Here is a 23227-nt window from a genome sequence, read left to right as displayed (position 1 = left end):
CTAGGTCCTCTAGTACAATATCAAATAGAAATGGCAAATAGACTGGTCCTTCTCCTGTTCTGTCTTACGAGGGAAAGCATTCAGTCTTTTACTATTAAATATAATGTCAGTGGTGGGTTTCCCGTGGATGCCCTTCATTATGTTGGAGAATTTTCTTTCCATTCTTAGTTTGTTGAGAATTTTAATCATAAATTGTCAAATGCTTTTTCTGGTCTATTGAGATAGCATGTTTTTTGTCCTTTATTAATATAGAATATTGCATTAACTGATTTTTAGATATGAAATCAACCTTATATTCCCAAGAAAAATCACAGTTGGTCATGGTATATAATTTTTTTATATGTTGCTGTATTCAGTTTTTAGTGTTTTGGTCAAGATTTTTGCATCTATGTTCATAGAGACATTGGTCTGTAGTTATCTTTTATGTCTGTCTGGTTTTGGTATCCAGGTAATACGGCACTAAGGACTTTAATTTTTTTTTTTTTTTTTTTTGTATTTCTCTGAAATTGGAAACGGGGAGGCAGACAGACTCCCGCATGCGCCTGACCGGGATCCACCTGGCACGCCCACCAGGGGGCGATGCTCTGCCCATCTTGGGGCGTCACTCTGCCACAATCAGAGCCGTTCTAGTGCCTGAGGCAGAGGCCATAGAGCCATCCTCAGCGCCCGGGCAAATGCTGCTCCAATGGAGCCTTGGCTGCAGGAGGGGAAGAGAGAGACAGAGAGGAAGGAGAGGGGGAGGGGTGGAGAAGCAGATGGGCGCTTCTCCTGTGTGCCCTGGCCGGGAGTCGAACTAAGGACTTTAATAAGGCTGATATCTCCTAAACTTAAATAGTGATGTAAAGCATACAAATGAATAAAAATTAGTATATATTAGTAATTATTGATCATTAGTTACCTGAATATTAATTAGATTTATTGAACAAATGACTATACACCATTTAATTAATAAACTACACATAATTTTCAAATATAACATTCTTTCAGTTTTTTTAATTTGGGTTTCTTGATGGGATTTAAAATTCTTCATAAAACTTATACTTCATATTAATCCCAAACCATTATTAATTTAAAAGTTTGTAATCTCTGAATTATTGGTAAAAATACATTGTGCTTGATTTTTCTAAGACCCTAATTAATCATCCTTCCCCTTCCTGTTTTTTGAAACCAGTTTCTCAAAAGGCAGTTCATTTTGCTACCAACTCCAGACCTCAGCGAAGCCACAGACACGGTCACCATCCCATCAGGATGTCAGGCCTGTGTCAACTCAGACAGAATTGTGCAAGCTGTTTATACAGAACCTTGCTATGGTCTTGGTTGGACCTAGTTCTTTTTCTAAACTGACAGTATTCAAGGAAGGATTTTTTATCAGTTATTTTATGGGCTGGTAAATGGAGGTGAGACACCTAGATTAGAGAAATCAGTAAACTTGAAGGTAGGGAGAATGAAAAGCAAAGGTTAAAGTTGGAAATGGTTTCAAAGAAAGGAATCCGCGGAATGGAGTCGGTATGTAGAACATACTGTATGTAACGTGGAAGGATGGAAGGGGGCAGGCTGAGAGGGTGACTTCAGGGAAGACTCCAAAGTTTTTGGTCTCCAGGGACAGACAGCTTTGATAAAGAAGCAAGCTGAGGAAACGAGCCTGGTAAACGGGTAGGTAAAGAATATTAGTTTTGGGGCCCTGGCCAGTTGGCTCAGTGGTAGAGCGTCGGCCTGGCGTGCAGGGGTCCCGGGTTCGATTCCCGGCCAGGGCACACAGGAGAAGCGCCCGTCTGCTTCTCCACCCCTTCCCCTCTCCTTCCTCTCTGTCTCTCTCTTCCCCTCCCGCAGCCGAGGCTCCATTGGAGCAGAGATGGCCCGGGCGCTGTGGATGGTTCCTTGGCCTCTGCCCCAGGCGCTAGAGTGGCTCTGGTCACGACAGAGCGATGCCCCGGAGGGGCAGAGCATCGCCCCCTGGTGGGCAGAGCTTCGCCCCTAGTGGGCGTGCCGGGTGGATCCCGGTCGGCGCATGCGGGTGTCTGTCTGACTGTCTCTCCCCGTTTCCAGCTTCAGAAAAATACAAAAAAAAAAAAGAACATTAGTTTTTGGTGTGTAGTTACAGGACCCTAGACCATAGAGACTTAAACAATCTAACTGAAATTACCAATTTTGATGATGATTGACTTTGGCAAGCCAGAAATGCAGCTAAGGTACTGTTAGCAAATTCTAGCCAGATACTGTTGACTAGAAAGGCTCTGAGCATAAGAAATGTTCCTTCTGCTCAAAAGGAAGATGTCAGTGTCATATTAGCACTAGCCGAGCCTTTCTTCTTTGACATAATTAAGAGAAGACTTTTAATTAGAAAAGAATAGCTTTTTTCCTCTGTAATTTGATGTTACTTAACTTGACCCATGGCTATTCCTGAGCTCATTTCCCAGGGTACACAGTGTCTTTGAACCCTGTCAGCATGAATCTCCCTGAATTTTGCTGTGTTGTTACAACTCCAGTTCTAAGTCACTCTTCATATGCTTATTGAGCTCCTGCAACTTGTAAAGCACTGATCTAGGTGCCGTGAGTGGCACAGAGAACTATGAGACATGATTCCCTACTTCAAGTAGATTATATATCTACATTCAAAGGTAAAAGAACTTATATTAGAAGTTTAGTATTACTTGAGTAAACAGGTACAAATGCTTGGAGATCAACAGAGAAATTACTGCGAGCCTGAGTTGTCAGAGAACACTTCACAGAGGAGGTGGGATTGGTTCTGCCTTGAAGGAGTTCTTGGATCTTGAAGAGGCAGTGAAGAGTGAGGAGCTCCTATCAAGCAGGAGGAATAGACTGAGCAAATTCCGGACACTGAATTCAGGACGAGAACGTTTCTAAAGGCTTCTTGATACCTAAACACTAGAATCCACACTCGATAGTCTGGCCTGGAAAGCCTAGTGAAGAGTTTCTAAATCTTGCCTTCAGCACTCTAGCAGAATAGTCAAGTTGCTGTCGTCTTTATCCACTCCAGCCCTTTGATACTTACTTATCTAGTCCTCTCCACCTACAGTCGTCCCACCTGTCCTTGCCACATTTGTGATGAAATCCAAGATCACCCACCTCCTCAGTGATTATTCCCCCCTGGAAATTTCGTGATACTTATCACTTTTATGATTCATATTACTTTGAACTGTGTACTATTTTATTATCTCCCCAGTTAGATTATAAACTCCTATTTTGCCTCCTTTCCTCTTTTCTCTGAATCCCTAAATGTTATGTATCTCAAAGACAGAGAGCACTTTGATTGAGATCACAGCCTTCCCTGGATTGATACAGTGAAAAGCACAAGGCCAGAGCTCTTTTCCCACTCAGCCACTAACTGGTTAATGACTGGTCAGGTGTTTTGACAGCATAGGATCAGTGTTCTTATTTGTAAATATAAAGTTGAAATGGGCTTTTCTTCCCATTTTTGACTTTTCATTTTTGTAATTATAAAAGGCACATTCCTATTCTTGTAAGTATAAGCTCATAAAGAAGGAGAGTCGGGGGGAGGGGAGGAATTGCAAATCTGCCAACAAGAGGACACTATCTTAAGATGAATATTTTTTAACTCGAAAACATCATATCTATTCATTTAAGGACTTTAAAGTATGATACTTTCCAGCTCTAAAATCTTTATGATTCTTTTTTCCACTAAAGAAACCAATATAGTATCTTTAAAAAGGTATAAACATAGCCTGACGGGTGGTAGCACAGTGGATAGATTGTTGACCTGGGCTGCTGAAGACCCACATTCGAAGTCCCAGGGTCTCTGCCTTGAGCCCAAAGGTCAAGACACATATGAGAAGCAATCAGTGAACAACTAAAGTGCCACAACTACAAATTAATGCTTCTCATCTCTCTCCTCTCCCCCCCTTCCTGCCTCTCAAAATAATAATAAAAGAAAATTCCCTTTGCTTAAGGATTTGCCCTCTTCATACCTTTATTTGGGACAGAGGTCCTGAGCCCAAAAAGCTTATCTGAAGGTAGAACATAATTCATGAAAAGAGTGGGAGGCTTAAAATTATTTTTAGGGGTCCATATGGAAGTTCACTTTGAATAATGAAGTTGTTAGATTATTACTAAAAATTATTATCAAAAGTAGAAGAATTAATCTCTGATATGTAATTAAAGAAATAGAAAAAGTAGGCAGGGTTTGTTTGGTTGGTTTTAGTAGCTTCCATCTCTAACTGGTAGATAACTCAGTTTTAGCTTTCTACCAAGACATTCTGGATTGTTTCTTGTTTTTAAGAATTTTCAAAAGAATAAAGTTGTTTGCAGACAGTATAATTTGGGGCTTCTCCAAAATAAAAATTGAAAATTTTTAAATGCCTAAGAAGATATGATAAAGCTTTCAAATTTGTTAAAAACTTAAAACCTGGTACCTAGAGAGTGGTGCTGTATCTCATTGTTCTGTGGGTGCATCTGTTTCACCCGAGTTGGAGTGTTCTGTGCCCTGACTTTGAAAGGGCAGTTCATGTGGCATCAGCTTTGGCATTTCTTTGCTTAGCTGAGCATGGCAGTGGTAGCTGTAAAAGCTGATTAATGAAATACATTCTCAGAAGAAAGCTATAATATGTGGGTACTGCCCAGTTGCAGTAAAATATGTTTCTTACATATATTTTAAAATGGAAATGATCGATAAACATTGCAGCAGAGGCATTTTTAAAGCACTTCTCATAAATAGTATTTCTTTTAATCTGTAAGAGAAATGGGCTTTTGTAGGTATTATATAATTAGCTTCAAAATTAAAAGGAACTGTCATGATTTCTGTTACTGGCTAATTTTAATGGTGGAATTTTCCTCATTTGAATAATAAAAATAGAACTTTCTGCTTTTGTCCCATCCATTACATGAGATTAAGATAGTGATTTTATTCTTCTAGTGTCCCATATTCTCCAGCCCAACCATTTCTTCTGCACACTACAATACTACTTGGTAACTCTTGCTAAAACTGGGGTTTTGTCATGTGCAAGAATATTTTCTATCACTTCATTTATTCATTTTACAAATATTTTTTAGTGCCTAGCCTGAGCCAGGCAGAGCTCTACTCTAAACTCCTCCAATCATCTGTGCATACTGTCTGTAACCTGCCTCCTCTTATTTATCCAGTCTTTAGTTGTCCATCCTTATTTCCAGTCTTTTCTTTACACCCCATATCTCATTGTTTTCTTCAGAAACACCATTTCTTCCTTCAAGTGCTCTTAGAAAAAGGTCAGATAAGAGTTACTATGTGGTTGGATTTAAGCCATTGTTTTGCCTTTCAAGAGGCTTTTACATTTTGACTCTCCCAATAAAAATCAAATGAAAAACTGTCTGATTTAGTTTCCAAGTGCAGATGTTGGAGGTATAGGAGAGGCAGAGTGCCCCCTGCTGGTTCCTTTGAAATCACACCAAATGAATGGCCCTCTGCTTTTCCCTCCCACCCTCCCACTGTGCCTGCTCCCTCCCCTCCATAGCTCTGCTGCTTTCACTCCTGCCTGAACTGCTGTACTTCTTTCCCTGCAGGTTCAGCTCAGCCCACATCCTGCACCCTGTCCTCCCTAAAGGTTTTCTATGTCTGCTACCATTCATTTTCCTAAAACACAGTAACAGTTATGATTACACAAAGCACAGAATTGGTTCTGTTATTTACTTATTATTGCATTGTTTTCCACACAAACAACTATAAACCTACTTCTTCCCCATCCTGTACATAGTCCCCATCACTAAGATCGACACTTAATTGTTTTATTTTAATTGGCTCATTTCCTTTTCCCCTAACTCCATATCATCTAGTATCCTCTTCAGGAACACTGATCCTGTCATCTTATTCTATTTAGACAATGCCTAGCAAAGAAACACTTGGCATTCAGTGAATACCTAAATAGAAATGAAGAGCATGCCTAGGCCCATATAAGTATATTTATATTGTATTTAGCAACATTTTACAAGGTGAATTCATCCTTCATTAGAAGAGGGAAACTTATACTTAAGGGCATTATTAAAATTTCTTAATTTTTAAAAGTTAAAAAAGGGAGAAAACGTCAGCAATGATTATTTTTCTGTGAATGCTATAAATATCTGAAAATATTTTGGTATTTACTTCTTAACAGGTGGTTTGTTCTGGATGCAGAAACCAGAGATCTAGTTTCTATCCACACAGACGGGAATGAGCAGCTCTCTGTGATGCGCTACTCAGTAGGTAGGCAGATTTACCCCCACCCCCGCTGGCTTTCTCAGCTTTTCTGTCACTGCCTGTTTTCACCTCCAGTAAAGCTATTTTTTCTCTGCTCTCTAGAGTTGTTAAGTATTGAATCAAATTTTCCCAACATCAAATTCAATTCTGCTGCAGGAAACTGGAGAAGATCTGCTAAAGTCAAACAACATTCTAAATCATCAAGAAAACATAAATTTATAACAAATTATTAAAACTATTTGCAAGTGAAAGGAGAGAAAACAGTGCAGTCGACTCCCTTTTTTGGGGGGAACTACACATACTTAGAATTTTGAATAGGTACTAGGCTGAAAGTTACATCTATTTAGCAACCTTTTTTGGTATATGATAGTAAAGAAATTACAGTAATATTAAGAATAATGAATTTTACAGGCCCTTCAAGTTCTTTAAAATTTAGTTGCATTGTTACTGGTTACATAGTAATGATAGTTTTGTTAATTAGATAAAATACTCAGCAACTCAGAGGAATTTGATAAATTTGTTTAGCCTTGTTTGAATAATTGTACTGTGGAATGTTGTGTCCACAGTATTCCAATTTCCTTTTCCCCTTATTATTATGGTTTTGATTATTGTCATTTGTCCTTGGAGTTAGAATTACATTTGCTTTATATTCAAAAATATATTCCAGTAGTTGCTGGATCACTGTGGAGTCCAAAGGATCCTTTTGATTGCTTCTGAATTGTTTCAAAGGATGCACTGAATACTGTTTTCTGAGTTGAAAAAGTATTTGCTTCAATCTGTAAGCCTGGTGGGAGTTGAAACAGAAAAGTTTTTGTTTGGATTGGCTTTTTTCAATAGTGTAGTAACAAATAACTATTGCAAATGTAGCAATTAAAATTCAAGGATCAGTTGGACTTTATTGACCATCTGCTATGTGGTAAGTACAATAGAGGAAGGAGACCACAGCGAAGAGAACATGGTCCCTTCCCAAGAGAACCGACCCCTGTCATAAGTTCTCAGCTGAAATGAGCAATTGTACACTCAGCTTGCCTATGAACACTGCGACTTAGACCCACAGGTTAACTTCCCTGGGGCTGGATTATAGCTAACTAGAAAGAGATGAGGCTAGAATGAGGGTGGAGGGTGTCGAGTCCAAAGCCAAGGAGTGTCTCCAAGAAGGGACTGAGTACTGGGCTAGATGACCATTTGTTTTCCAAATATGCTTAGTGATGGAAGGATTCACTCATCAAATGCCAAATAACAGTCAAGTTGATGAGATTTAACGTTTGTAAAATATCATTTGGTATAGGTCCAATAAAGCAACAGTAAATCTGTCAATGTATTTCTCTAGTCAACACTCTTCCCTCCTTCATTCTAGATGGCACCTTCCTGGCTGTGGGATCTCATGACAACTTTATTTACCTCTACGTAGTCTCAGAAAATGGAAGGAAATATAGCAGATACGGAAAGTGCACTGTAAGTAGTGAAATAAAATAAATTAAGTTGTAAAACTGTTAGAAATTTTTACTTGTTAAAAAGAGAGTTAAATGTTTACATTGATGTATCTGTTGTTTTCTGTCCTTAGCTGCTTTAGATTACCTGACAGAATATTGTACTTCCCTGTATACTCTAAAAAGCTTTCTCCTTTTGAGTTTTTTTTGTTTGTTGTTTGTTAGTTTTTTAAGTGAGAGCAGGGGAGATAGACTCCCACATGATCCCCAACCAGGATCCACCCAGCAACCCCGTCTGAGGCTGATGTTCAAATCAACCAATTGAGTTATTTTTAGTGCCTGAGTCTGACATGCCTGGACCAACCAAGCCTCAGTGTCTGAGGCTGCCGCATGAAGGAATCAAGCCACTGGCTGTGGGAGGAGAAGAGAGAGAGGGGGAGAAGTAGATGGTCACTTCTAATATGTGCTCTGACCAGGAATTGAACCTGAGACATCTGCCTGCTGGGCTGACGCTCTGCCACTAAGCCAACCGGCCAGGGCCCACAGTATCTTTTGAAGAGTGAATACCTAGATGCATACATGTGGTCAGTTTGTAATCTGTCCTTGCCAGCCTTGGAGCTATTATGACTCTTACTTCTTTGCCTTTTTCTGCTTTATTGCATGCTAATTCGAAAATTAAACTCTCAGAGGTTTGGGGAGAACGTTTCAATTGTAGTTTCTGTAAACACACAAAACTTGCTGTCCCATTCACTGAAACTTGTTTCCATTTACTGCTGGCCCAGATGTCTTTCATAATTCTCCTGAAGTTTGGCCTTCCCTATTTAAAATTTTTAAGTGTTTTGAAAAACTTAGCATAAACTCTAAATTTGGAGATTTATTGTATAGTCCCTCTTCCAAGTGTTTATTTTTATTTATTGATTTGGGAGAGAAACATCGATTTGTTGTTCAACTTATTCATGCATTCACTGGTTGATTCTTGTACATGCCCTGCCCAGGGTTTGAACTCGCAACCTTAGTGTTTTGGGACCATGATCTAACCAACTGAGCTACCAAGCCAGGGCCTAGGTGTTTTTTAGAAATGTTATTTCTCAGGCCCTGGCCGGTTGGCTCAGTGGTAGAATGTCGTCCTGGCGTGCAGGAGTCCCGGGATCAATTCCTGGCCAGGGCACACAGGAGAGGCCCATCTGCTTCTCCACCCCTCCCCTTCTCCTTCCTCTCTGTCTCTCTCTTCCCCTCCCTCAGCCAAGGCTCCATTGGAGCAAAGTTTGCCCGGGTGCTGAGGATGGCTCTGTGGCCTCTGCCTCAGGTGCTAGAATGGCTCTGGATGCAACAGAGCGAAGCCCCAGATGGGCAGAGCATCGCCCCCTGGTGGGCATGCCGGGTGGATCCTGGTCGGGCGCATGCAAGAGTCTGTCTGCCTCCCCGTTTCCAACTTCAGAAAAAAAAAATGTTATTTCTCATTTAGAATCATAAATTTTTTAAGCATATAAAGGGTAGAAGAGAGCATTATCTTGCAACTTCCTCATTTGATGAATAAGAAAAGTAAGCCAACTGTAGCAAGAGTTCATTTATCACCATCCTTTTTATTTGTGTTCTGAGCAAGCCAGTCTCAATACAGTTACCTTGCAGTCTAAGTATATGATTGAGTAGTCTCTAAAAGTGGTCAAGACTGAGTTAAAATTTGATGTGTCTATTCAGTCCTTGAAACTCTGGAAAACCTCAGTATATGTAGAAGAGTGTAGCAAGAGAGCAGTTTTGGTTTAAACTCTTTTCATATATCCTGCCACTTCCCTTTTCTCTCTACCATTTTGAAACCCTTGCATTTAGTTCTAAGAGAGTCTTTGTCTTGTTAGGAACAAAGCAAAAATAGGTGCAGTACAAAACAAAGACATCCAGTTTTAGGGGAGTGTCATGATTTTGAAATTAGTGCAGAAGGGCGAGGAACATGCTTCATTTGCCTCTTGTTTGCAAATAGCCCAGTGTACCAACAACAGCCTTTCTTCTCTGTCATGAACATCAACTAGCTTGGTATGTCTGCCTGTGTTTTAGTCTAACTACCCATTATATCACTGGATTATAGCCATTAAGACATTGCCTATTAAATTGCAATATGACAATCACAGATGCCACAAAAGGTGTAAATCTCATTATCTGAGAAAGCAGTAAGAATGAGACTGTAGAGCCCGGCCCAGTATTTGCTTCTTACAGACTAGTGCTCACACATGCCTACCTCAAGGGTCTAGATTAAGAAGAGTGAACGAGCATATTTTCTGCTGAGGCTGCTCTCAGACTTGCTGTCATGTGCCAAGTGATACCTTACAAGCAAACAACTCGGTATTTACTGTACATGACTGGGCCTGGCCTCCTCTTTGACGGAACCTCAGTGATCTTCCAAGAAACAATTTGCTCTTTATGAGCCTGACCTCTCAGGGCCGGCTGAGGAATTGAGGGGAAGAGAGGTGGATGGAGTCATGCCTGTGTCCTGTCCATCCCTGAGAGCCTTTCACTTCCTCCCCCGTGGCCTGTCTGCCCTCCACTTCCCGCCTGGGCCCTGGGAGCACAGTCTGCACGCTGCCTCCCCGGTGCACGCTCCAAACCTCCTCGGCCTTGGCTGTGGCCTTTTGTTCCTCATATGAGACCGTGTAATTTAGAAGGGCTCTTTTTATTTCTTTTACTTCCTAAGAGAACTTACATCTTCTTAGTGTTTAGTAAATATTTTTTTTAAAGGGGGTTTGACTAAATTTATAGGACTCATGGGTTTAATATTGAACCATCACAATTGTTTATATTTACTGTGAGCCATTTGATTTTGTAACTGCTGCTATAGAAAACCTTTTAAGGCTCTGGGTTCAGAAGTTCTTTTTAATTTGTCTCCTGCAAAGCCCTAGGATTTGGGGTTGGGGCTGGCGTGGGGTAGGGCTGGCATGGATCTGAGTTTATTCGCTTTACATAAGCGGCTTCTCAAGTAAGAGTTAATATGACAGAAGGATTTTATAGCCAAAATGAATTCAAAAACTGCTGGTTGATTTTCTCAAAGATCCCCTAGTCTTGTGCGTTTTAAGTGTTGTGAAATTCTAGTTTTGTTGCTTTCCGTACAATGTTTCCTTACCTCAGCCTTTCCTGTACTGTTTAAAAAAATGTACTGAAAAGGTCAATTATTTATAAATTCCTTTTCTTAAAATGCTACTTCTAAATTGCTTTCTGCTCATCTTCAGTGTTAACAGCAATAAGGAAAAGTGGGTTTGGGATTTAACTGCTGTGTTTACTTTGGTCCAGAACCATCGGACCTGGGTTTGAAATCTGGCTCCACCAATTTTTTTTTCCCATTGATTTGGGGGTGGGAGAAGGGGGGGGAGCGAGCAAGAGAGACAGACAGAGAAGCGTCAACTCATTGTTCCATTTAGTTGTGCACTCACTGATCGCCTCTGGTATGTGCCCTGACCGGGAATCAAACCTGAGACCTTGGCACACTGGGACAACACCCTGTCCACTGAGCCACCTATCCAGGGCCTCAACTAGTTCTTTATGTGACTTCTAAAGTTACTTTACCTCTTTCTGCTTCCTAAACCCTTTTACATACTAAGTATCATCCTCAAATAAGGTTACTATGAGATTTAGAGTTGATAGTATATGCAAAGTACTTAAACCTAATGCTCTACTAGACAGATGATACTCAGAAATGTTAGGTTATTAGTAGTAGCATTATTCTCAATAACTAGATGAACCCTGGGTTGGATCTAGGGGTGTTTCTATGAATTTAACATAAGTCTATGAAAGTTCAACATTATTTTCTAATTATGGACAATTGTGTATTTTCCTTGAAAGAATTTGTCTGATTGACCTACAGGTTCTATTCTGTGTGCAGTAGAGGAATTGAGGGGAAGAGAGGTGGATGGAGTCATGCCTGTGTCCTGATTATTTTATTGTGCAAATTAATGGCTTTCTGTTTGACTCAAATTCCTGTGTTCTTTCTAACACTGCTACTCAAAGATCTTAGCCTAGGAGATAGAGTATATCAAAGTGGCAGTAATTACTACCACAGAAGCATTACAGAAGAAGTCTGTTAGGAGAGGCAAGAAGTGCTGGTAAAATTAATTGTTCTTTTCTCCAGGATTTTGGTAATTGAAAATAGATATAAAAAAGAGAAGAAGGTTAAAAGACTGAACTATCTACCTAGAAATCTCCCAAGAAATAATCCATAAAACTGGTGCAGTATTTCAACACAGCAGTAGGATTCAGTGTTACTGTAACAGGAACTATATTGCAGTGCCTGGTGACTTAAACAAACGAGGGATATGTTCGCATTTAAAAGACACTGTCAGGGACCCAGGATCCTTCTTTCTTTCTTCTTCATCATCCTCAATAAGATACTGCTGGAACTCCAGTCATCACATCCCAGTTTCAGGAAGAGAGGAACAGCATGGGGAAAAGGGCCCTCCTACCAAGTCAACTCTGCAAGTTTGCTTGGAAGCCCCACTGTGGCTTCTGCCACTCCTCCTTGCAGAAGAGTCCGGGAAATAGTGTCTTAGTTGGGCACTTACTGAAAGGGCAGAATGTGGACTGAATAGACAGCTCGCCATCTACATTCTATAAAGATCAGCTTTCTCTCCAGGAGGCAAAAGCACATCAAAACTGTAGTTGGGAAAAAATCCTATTCGCAAGAACAACAAAAACCGTAGATGCTTTGCAAATAAACATAGCAAGAAGAGCACAGGAAGCTAACTGAAACATGGCTGAAAAACAAATGAAGACCTAAAAAAATAGACATAACATGTTCATAGATGAAAAGACGATAAAAATATTTGTTCTCTGCAAATTATTCTCTAAATTTGATGCACTCACTCTTAGATTTTTAACATGATATTTATAAGCTTAATAAAAAGGTTCTGAAGTTCACCTGAATTTTCCACATACCACAAAACTATCAATTGACTGGGAATAGGCAAATAGACTAATGGAACAGGGAGGAGAATCCAGAAACAGATCTCTGCTTATTAAATCAGTAGAGAAAGAATAAACTGCGTTATGTAGCATCACAGCTACTACTGTGTTTCCCCGAAAATAAGACAGTATCTTTCTTATATGTATTAATTTTTGCCCCTAAAGATGCGCGAGGTCATATTTTCAGGGGAGGCCTTATAGTTCTAAGCTTGAAAAAAATTGCACTAGGTCTTATTTTCGAGGAAACAGGGTAACAACTTTGTTTATGAAGTTAAATATAGTCCACTTCCCTGGAGTACTAGCCATATTTTGAGCACTCAGAATTTACAAATGGCTAGTTGCTACTGCATTTGACCACACAGACACACAGCATTTTCATCTCTGCAGACAGGTCCCTTGGACAGCGCTGTTGTAGATGGTGAGAGGACACCCGGATACCTACTCTGGGCCTTGACACTTTTAAAATTTTAAAAACTCTCCAGGTATTCTTAATAGACAGCCAGGGATGCATCCACGGACGTAGGTGATCCTCCTATAGTTAACAGAAATAGCTAAAATATTCCCAGTTTTTCCATAGTAGTATTTTTGGGCTTCATCACTTGTGACTTGTAGTTACACCATTGAGCTACTTAATGGCAGTAATGCAGGTGCCAGCTAGAATCTGCTCCTGTTTCTGTTAAGGTGGTATATATACTATGGTTTGCTCCCAACTGCGTCTCTGGCCTTAGGGTGATGTTTGAAGCTACTTCCCTCAAGTGCTGCGTGTACCTTCCCTGGCATAGGAGTTGGGTGGGACAAGGACACTGAGGTGGTGTCTAGAAAGGTAGCATTATAGACCCCTAGCAGTTGCATTTAATCTTTTCTTTGCTTAGCTCTTGGAATCCATACCAGGGGGAAAAACTTCATTTTCCAGTATGAATCAAACCTCCCCAAGGTCTTTGCTACTTTTCCTATTTTGAGACTACTTTATATGGATTTTCCCTCTAAATATGTTCTGTGTCCAACACAGATGTGAGTTAAGTGAATATTATGTAGGCATACCAATGCTTTTGATTGTCTAAGTAATGCTATTAAAGGCTCTTCATCATTGGGATGACTGCTTCTTGGACGAATGTACTTCACTATAACTAATATGGTTAAATCGTTCCCTCATGTAGCAGAATATTTCTTATCTTAGAAGAATGGTGTCTACAGATGCCAGAGTCAGGCATCAGATTCCTGTGAACTATGAGAAGGATTTGCATGAACCCCATCCTTCCACCACATTCAGAAAATATCCAGTAACCACATAGGTCTTTGTGGCTTTGAAAACTGATTTCTTACTAAGTTGGTAGGTCTTGTGTGCCTGGCAAGTGATTCCCTTCCCAGTGTACCACCTAATCTCCAGTGACTTCAGGAAGCTTCAGTTTTCTCAAACCAGATGAGCTCTTGCTTAAGCTGGCGACCTCGGGGTCTCGAACCTGGGTTTTCTGTATCCCAGTCTGATGCTCTATCCACTGCGCCACCGCCCAGTCTGGCCAGTTTTCAAATTCACTTAAATGAATAAATATGCTATTTGCCTTGCAGCACTGTGGGGAGATCATAGCTCCAGAGAGGTTTAGGCCATGTTGTCAGACTGCTGAAGGGGTGGTAGAATAATTAAAATACTTCATATATATCATTAAAAACTACAGCTAAGGTATTTTGAATTTACTAACTTAAAAAATAAAACCTGGCCCTGGCCGGTTGGCTCAGCGGTAGAGCGTCGGCCTAGCGTGCGGAGGACCCGGGTTCGATTCCCGGCCAGGGCACACAGGAGAAGCGCCCATTTGCTTCTCCACCCCTCCGCCGCGCTTTCCTCTCTGTCTCTCTCTTCCCCTCCCGCAGCCAAGGCTCCAAGGCTCCATTGGAGCAAAGATGGCCCGGGCGCTGGGGATGGCTCTGTGGCCTCTGCCTCAGGCGCTAGAGTGGCTCTGGTCGCAATATGGCGACGCCCAGGATGGGCAGAGCATCGCCCCCTGGTGGGCAGAGCGTCGCCCCTTGTGGGCGTGCCGGGTGGATCCCGGTCGGGCGCATGCGGGAGTCTGTCTGACTGTCTCTCCCCGTTTCCAGCTTGAGAAAAATGAAGAAAAAATAAATAAATAAAAAAAAATAAAATAAAATAAAACCATACCTGACCTGTGGTAGTGAAGTGGATAAAGCCTCGACCTGGAATGCTGAGGTCCCGGTTCAAATCCCTCGGCTTGCCCAGTCTAGGCACATACAAGAAGCAACTACTATGAGCTGATGCTTCCCTCCTTTCTCTCTCTCTCTCTCTCTCCTTTCTCTAAAATCAATAAATAAAGTCTTAAAAATAAATAAACAAAACCACATGCATAGAAAGCTAGTAATTTAAAAAGTACATTAGAAATTAAATGTTTTACCACAGTGGAGATTAAAAAAAGTGCGTTTGAGTCTCCATTGGCTTTGGAAAACCAGTAAGACCTGTATGATTTATCTGAAAGTTCATTGGAAATCATTTACTGCTTACACGTGAAGCCAGCAAAATATAGCATTTAGGAGTTTTTAAATTCCCCCAGTGTTAGTAAAACCACAGCAGAGAAAGATCACTGTCTTCCTGTTTAAAGAACATTTTAAGGAGTCAGGTGATTCTATTGGATCCAGCTGTTCTAAAGGAGTCCAGTGTTGAGTGACTCTTCTCCTAGAATATTCTTTGGGGATAGGAGTCTTCCTAGGAGACCTCCACTGCCCGTTGTATGCATGCCATATTTCTCAGCCTCTGGGGTGTACATTGGATACTCAAGAAGTGTCCTAGGAAAACTGTACTCTGAACAACCCAGAACCAATACTTCATTCTCAAAAACAAAGTCACTTTAACAGGGACACCAGTGATTTGAGATACGGCCTGAGGTATGGTACAGTTGCAGTGACTGTCTTTCTTGGAAGTCTCTAATATACATAGATAGATAGATTAGATAGATTAGATAGATAGATAGATAAGATAGATAGATGATAGATAGAAGGTACTTGTTGTGGTATCTTAAGTGGAGAGGACAACTGTACACTCAAGTTCCAAGTACTTACGTTTTCACTATGGTGAGACTTCTTGAGCACCAAAGTGCTGCTTGAACTCTTCATGTATTGCTGGCACCTTCGCATACCTGCATCTTTGGCTCCCAGCAAGTTAGAACAGAAAAGAACATAAGACCTGCTAGGAGCCCTGTTCAGTTCTACAGGATGTGATACTGCTCTCTAGACATTAGGAATTCCACATAAATGGCTACTCAGAATATAGTATTGGCTATTAAACTATTATTCAAAACTAAATGTTTTCTAATAGTTGGGTCTATTTATTGTTTCCTAGGGACATTCCAGCTATATCACACATCTTGACTGGTCCCCAGACAACAAGTACATAATGTCTAACTCGGGAGACTATGAAATACTGTACTGTAAGTATGAATGCTCACACATCTCTGAGGTGTGTCTGCTGGGGCCCTAGAGCAGGTGGTGTGAAATCAGAATTACACGGAGCATGCATGTTGGACTCTAAGCCAAGTTACTCGGGGTTGTCTCAGGAATGAGAATCTCAAATGTGCTTCACTTCTCCAAGAAAGTAATGAGTTAATTTAAATGAGTAGACATGTAGTCATAAGAAATTAACTCAGGGAGATTGATGCTGCTCTGAATGATTTTATATTTAACAACTTTTCTTGGAGGCAGGAATAAGTGTAGTAAATGAGCATTTATGCTTTTTAAAGAAAAAAGAACAACTTCAGTGGGAAACAGTTTGTAATTTTACAAACCCTGTCAAAGTAAACACTTTCTTTTCCTTTTTAAATGTGTCTTAATGTTTTTCAGTGTATGGATTATAAATACAAGTAAACGTGGCTAGTTTGAATCAAGATGCACTTTCAAATACATTTATTCACAAGCACTATGATTGTACTTCCTGTTTCTAAATTTAAAGGGGACATTCCAAGTGGCTGCAAACTAATCAGGAATCGATCAGAGTGTAAGGACATCAATTGGACGACATACACCTGTGTACTAGGCTTTCAAGTCTTTGGTAAGGATGTGACACCTGATGGGAGAATGCTGTTTGTGGGGTTTTATGTATAATAATTACTTGCCTAAATTTCTAAATGAAATACACTCCTTGTGTACTTTAGTGTTATCACTGTAAATGCCAAATTCAGGGACATTAAACCAATAAATACTATGCAGAATCCTGATTTTTGGTCCCCAATAAATATGAAAGACAAGAAATTTACATGATAGCACAGATTGCCTTTCCATTTTTTCTCTCCAAGTGAAAATTAAAACTTTTAAATTTGTAGGTATTAAAAACAGCTTTATTGAGATATTGTTCATATACCGTATAATTCACCTAAAGAGCACAATTCAGCGGTTTTAGTATATTCACAGTTATGCTTCCATCATCTCTAATTTTAGAACATTTTCATCCCCCAAATAGAAATCCTCCAGCAGTGACTAATGATTGGACTGTTTGATAGTTCATTTAGATGAAATTAAAATGTGATCCATTCCGACAGGCTTCTTTCATTGACCACATGGTTTAAAGGTCCATGTTGTAGCATGGGTCAGCACTTCATTTTATGGCTGAATAATATCCACTGTATGGATAACACCACATTTTGTTTTCCCATTCATCAGTTGATGGACACTTGAGTTGTTTCCACTTCTCAGCTACATATTATAAATAATGCTGCTCCGAACAAGCATGTGTAAGTTTTTGTGTAAGCATGTTTTCATTTCTCTGGCCTATATACCCGGAGGTGGAACCGCAGGGCCACATGATAACTGTGTTGAACCTTTTGAGGAACCACCAGACTTTCCCAAAGGGGCTGCACCATTTACATTCCCAACAGCAGTGTAGGCGGGTTCTGTTTGTCCACATTCTTGTCAGAAGTAGTTACGGTTAATCTTGTACATGCAACTGTCCAATTCCAGCACCATTTGCTGAAATGTAAAGGCACTTATAGACATTATTTAAAGATAAAATTTGGGGATCATTCCTAATCTGATATTTTGGACATTTCTAGAAATCTATCCTCTGATAGTTTCCTAAACCTTTCCCAATCTGTAGATATCCTTCTGAAAAAGGGTAAATGGAAAAGTTAAAATAATAATGCCATCTGACCAGTGGTGGCACCCTGGTCAACCTGGGATGCTGAGATCACAGGTTCAAAACCCAAAGGTTGCTAGCTTGAGCACAGGCTCACCAACTTGAGCCCAAGGTCGCTGGCTTGAGCAAAGGGTCACTGGCTCAGCTGGAGTGCCCTGGTCAAGGCACATAGGAGAAGAAATTGATAAACAACTGAAGTGATACAACTGTGAGTTGATGTTTCTCGTCTCTGTCTTGCCTAAAAACAAAACAAAAAAACCCCCCTTGTTTGCAAAGAATTAAATAGAGATGTTATACTCAGTAAATAGAATAATGAAAAGGATGTAGTACCAATATCTAAAGCAATACCCTAAATATTAGTACTTTTCCTTGAACAGTTTATCTCTGTCTTCTGAAAGCTGGGCTCTAACCTCCAGCCTAAGTATAGACCTGGGCATTTCTTTCTGCTGTGTACATTAGAAAAGTAATCCATTGTAGGTGCTTGTTCTAAGAGCAGCTGCTGTAGAGATGGAGAAGCCTACTAGGCTAGGAAATTAAAAACAAAATAACCCTGACTAGTCCATAAACAATTTCATTATTCCGGTGTAAATAAAGCAGCTGATAACTTACCTACTTATTTTATTTTATTTTTTTTTTTTTAATTTTTTTTATTCATTTTAGAGAGGAGAGGGAGAGACAGAGAGAGAGAGAGAGAGAGAGAGAGAGGAGAGACGGGGGGGGAGGAGCTGGAAGCATCAACTCCCATATGTGCCTTGACCAGGCAAGCCCAGGGTTTTGAACCGGCGACCTCAGCATTTCCAGGTCAACGCTTTATCCACTGCGCCACCACAGGTCAGGCAACCTACTTATTTTAATGAAGCTATATACAATACTTATTATTAGATGTCAGTTCAGAAATGTTTCAGGTTTTTTTTTTTTCCTTACTAAGTGAGAGGCAGGGAGGCAAACAGACAGACTTGTGCATGCGCCCTGACCAGGATCCGCCCGGCAAGCCCTCTACTGCAGTAATGCTCACCCATCTGGGCTGCTGTTCCATTCCTTGGCCACTGAGCTAAGCAAGGCTGTGGAGCCATCCCCAGCACCCAAGGTCTACTTTGCTCGAACCATTTGAGCCATGGCTGCAGGAGGGAGAAGAGAGAGAGAAAGAAAGAGAAGGAGGAAGGGTTGGAGAAGCAGATGGTTGCTTCTCCTGTGTGCCTTGATTGGGAATCGAACCTGGGACTTCCACACACCAAGCCAACGCTCTACCGTTGAACCAACCAGCCAGGGCCCCAATTTGTTTTAGCATATTTACTCTATAGTGTTCTCTAGAGTAGCACTGAACCACAGGAGGCCAGCATCTCAACCCTTATATATTCCATAGTTTTAATCTAGTCTAAGAGAATTTTGTGCTGTTTTGAACATAACCACCAGTGCCTCATAATCAGAATAATTAAATTTGCTATGTTTTATCTTTGGATATAGTTACAAGAAATTTCCATGGGATAGCAGGGAGACTAGATTCTCTCAGAGGTTTTCTTTGAAGTGCCTGCCTGAAAGGGAGCGGTGAAGGGGTGTGTGAATCTTAACACGGCTTATGTAGAGTCCATGTTGAAGAACTGGTGCTCTGGCTCTGTTTCTAGACCTTGCAGTACAAGTAACTGAGAACTTCCCCTCTAACTAGAAACTTTCAAAAGGAAGAGCTTATTTATTGCTCAGCTGAGTTAAGCTTAAAACTAAAATTATTTTAGCACCACCTGCTGGTTACTAGTGAGTACTTCGGGTTCATTAAATTTTCTATCTTGCCTGACTGGACGGTGGCGCAGTGGATAGAGCGTCGGATTGCGATGCAGAAGACCCAGGTTCGAGAACCCGAGGTCACCAGCTGGAGCGAGGGCTCATCTGGTTTGAGCAAAAGCTCACCAGCTTGGACCCAAGGTCGCTGGCTCAAGCAAGGGGTTACTCAGTCTGCTGTAGCCCCACGGTCAAGGCACATATGAGAAAGTAATCAATGAACAACTAAGGTGTTGCAATGCACAACAAAAAACTAATGATTGATGCTTCTCATCTCTCTCTGTTCCTATCTGTCCCTGTCTATCCCTCTCTCTGACTCTCTCTGTCTTGTAAAGTAAAAAAAAAAATTTCTATCTTGAGGCTGTTTTGATATATAATATTATTATTAGTTAGACTTTGGATAAAACTTCACTTGAATGAAATGTTGAGCCACTAAGAAATTTGTAAGGGAAAATGAACACAAATGAAATCAAGTAAGATTCTAAAACTAAATAAACCTATGTAGCATTGCAGTTACATTTTTCAAGCTAATTCTACACCCTGTGTCCCCATATCGAAGGTGTCTGGCCAGAAGGATCTGATGGAACAGATATCAATGCCTTGGTGCGATCCCACAATAGGAAGGTGATAGCTGTTGCTGATGACTTTTGCAAAGTCCATCTGTTTCAGTATCCCTGCTCCAAAGCGAAGGTAAAATCAATTTAATAGAAATTAGCATTGTGGGGCCTTTTGTTTGGGGCTAATTTTGTGTCAGTGGCATGCAAGTATTTGCAGGGTGACTGATTACCCATGGCACTGTGATGCACAGGGGAGGGCAGAGCAGTCTGTAAGCACCCAAGGAGGCACTGTTTGTCTTCTTCCCTGGGAAGGTCAAGCAGGAGGAGGTAGTTACAGAAGGCAGCTGATGATGTTTTATTGTCCATTTATTTACTTTTTGGCAGTTTTAAGTTTCTCCTAAAAACATTGAAATATTTTGTTATACATATGACCAGCATTATAAAACTCAAAGTTTCCTGTCTTTTACCTGTAATCCTGCCAACCTAGTAAATTCTTCCCTGGCCATCCCAATAGAATAATTACTAAGTATATCTGCCTCATATCCAGAAGAAATGGACTTTTATTTTTTTAAATACACAGTCTGAAGTATAGATGTCTAATTATTGTTTTGTTCCTCCCATATAAATAGGTATTAAAAGGAAATTACTGCTAGTCTTATTCTTCAGATTTGATGACTTACGGCTTTGATTTGAATTATGTTTCACAAGCTGATACCCCTTATTTAACTACCTCCATTGCTGTAAACAGGCATGTGAAGAATGAGTTTAATTTTCCTGTCTGATTTATTTCATATAGGCTCCCAGTCACAAGTATAGTGCCCACAGCAGCCATGTCACCAATGTCAGTTTTACTCATAATGACAGTCACCTGATTTCAACTGGTGGAAAAGACATGAGCATCATTCAGTGGAAACTTGTGGAAAAGTTGTCTTTGCCTCAAAACGAGATTGTAGTGGATACTACTCTAACCAAAGCCCCCACCTCTTCCATTGAAAGCGTCATGCCATCTAATACTCCCACACCACCTCCTTCCCAGTCCGTAAATGAGACCGCTGAAGACGAAAGTAGAATAAGCAATTCTCCCACACTTCTGGAAAACAGCCTGGAACAGACTGTGGAGCCCAGCGAAGACCACAGCGAGGAACAGAGCGAAGGGGGTAGTGAAGACCTCAGCGAGCCTGTCTGTGGAGAGCCGTCCAATGAGATGAGTAAGGAGCAGAGTGGAGCCCCTTCTACTGAGGACCAGCAAGATGCGCCACCTCTGTCCTAACACCAGGGCTTGAGTGCCTGTGATCTTGAGCTCGAGTTCAGATAACAAGCTGGGAAGTGATGGAAAGTCATTGTGGACCAAGATTTGGGGTTCCACATGATCTGTTTTCCTCAATAGTCTTATCTTCAATCAAATGCAGCCAACCTGACGGTTCAGTTTGGTGTGTGCTGGAGATTAACCAAACTTAATAGTAGGAGAGACGGAAACATTAAACGTGTCTCAGAAATTACTGTGTAAGTGGTATGATGTAAATACTGGAAGCAGAAACGGCAGTTGTGTTGATTTAAAACAAACCCCTTGTACCAGAGGCATCAAACACTGTTATTCATCTACTGGCTCAGACTGCTACTATTTCCTGATGTAGAAAAAGAAATCAAGAAAAAAAAAGCTCTCTTACTGAGATATCCTCCTACCCCAAGTGTCTAGTGGAAATTTTTAGTTAAGAAATACTCCAGTATTGCCACAGGCAGTGGCGTTGCCTCCGGAATAGCCTATTTCCCTACCCAACCGGCAGGTGTCGAAGTGTGCTTGTTAGTCTACTATATAGGTGCTGCATTTTCTGAGTCGTAATGAGGAGACAGTTTCTTAATTTCTTGTGTGCAAATCTATTTTATCTTAGAACTAAGAAAGCAGTGGTTTGTTCCAGAGCTTTTCATGTATATTAAACCATTGATACTCAGAAGAAAATGGATTCCTCCAAGGATTCCTTTACTGGCTTGAACATTTTTAAATGTTTGGCATTCAAGAGAATGGAAGGAAAAAAAAAAACCGCACGCCTTTAAAACTAAGCTGTAATAATTGCTAGGCTAATTTTAGTTTAGCCTTCAACATAATTTTTCCCTCGGTAATAGAAGAAATATAAATACAGTAAGTTTAGGTGATTGAATTGGTGCTTGAGGTTCATTGGCTTAGTTGTAATTTTTATACAGATTAATTATATTGAGGGATAAGATACTCAGCAAAATGCTAATTCTTTTTTACAGAAGTGTTAACAGTCATGGTAAAATTTTTTTATATAAATTACGTACTTAACAGACTTGCTACGTATGGTCATTTTTCTCTGGTGGAGTTGTTATAAGCCTTGTAATTCTAATGTGGTTATCCTGTACTCTTGGGCAATGCATGTATTATTATGCATTGGATATTTGTGGGGTTTTTTGTTTTGTTTTTTTGTTTTGTCAGATGACTGTTTTTCTTAAGTACATGTTTCCTACTTTAAAAATACTGACATATGCATTTCCTATGTTTATACTTGGATTATAAAAAACTTTGTTTTGATTTATTTTTTAACTTGCTGCATTGTTTTGTTTTTGGTTTTTTTTTTTTTTTTTGGTTAGATCATGTTTAGAAACTTTGGATGAGTTCAGAAGTCTTAAGTATGCAAGTGTTTACGTGACTGTGCCATTCCAAAGTGCATCAGAACTGTCATTCCCTTCTAGTATCTTCTCAGGAGTAATAAAAATCAGGTATTTCATCATCATTTGGTAACATACAAACTCCAGTGAACTCCCAAGGACACTCACGACATTTTTTATTCACATGCTGTATGTAAGGGTGTGGGTGTGTGTGAAGGGGTGAGTGTGGACACTTACTCTGTTTGTATGTATCTCTATATAAGCAGATATATGCCACATTGAAAATACTCAGTGTGTATCTCTAAGTGTATAGATGTATGTCCATGTATATCTCTTTCCTTTTGTTTACAACTGTTCAAAAAAAAAACAACACCTCAAAGTAGCTCTCTTCAAAAGAAGAGATATGGATTCCAAGCAACCCATCTTTTTTTTAATACATAATTATCAGAGAGCATCGTTAAGTATCAGGCATATATTGTATATTTACTTATTGGCAGTGGTGACTAAATCATCAGGTCAGCATGTGATATTGCCTGCAAGAAAAATACTATGAGATAAACAAGTAGTTCTAAAAGTAGAAAAAGCATTT

At 40.2% G+C, this 23227-nt stretch overlaps 1 protein-coding gene across 5 annotated transcripts in view; it reads left to right on the top strand.

Moving 5' to 3' along the window:
* EML4 (EMAP like 4) overlaps positions 1 to 22871 on the top strand; it is a 154772-nt gene extending 131901 nt beyond the window's left edge. For all 5 annotated transcript variants that reach the window (XM_066378395.1, XM_066378398.1, XM_066378397.1 and 2 more), the window contains 6 exons: positions 6102 to 6190; positions 7542 to 7639; positions 15899 to 15986; positions 16505 to 16603; positions 20016 to 20146; positions 20810 to 22871. In XM_066378395.1, coding sequence (XP_066234492.1) covers positions 6102 to 6190; positions 7542 to 7639; positions 15899 to 15986; positions 16505 to 16603; positions 20016 to 20146; positions 20810 to 21283 — 979 coding nt within the window. In that variant the 3' untranslated portion in view covers positions 21284 to 22871. The remainder of the gene's footprint in view (positions 1 to 6101; positions 6191 to 7541; positions 7640 to 15898; positions 15987 to 16504; positions 16604 to 20015; positions 20147 to 20809) is intronic.
* Positions 22872 to 23227: the final 356 nt, after the last annotated feature.

Source organism: Saccopteryx leptura, chromosome 3 (assembly GCF_036850995.1).
Source record: "Saccopteryx leptura isolate mSacLep1 chromosome 3, mSacLep1_pri_phased_curated, whole genome shotgun sequence".
NCBI lineage: Eukaryota > Metazoa > Chordata > Mammalia > Chiroptera > Emballonuridae > Saccopteryx > Saccopteryx leptura.
The sequence above is the reverse complement of the archived record's forward strand: the minus strand, read 5'-3'. Positions and strand labels throughout refer to the sequence as shown.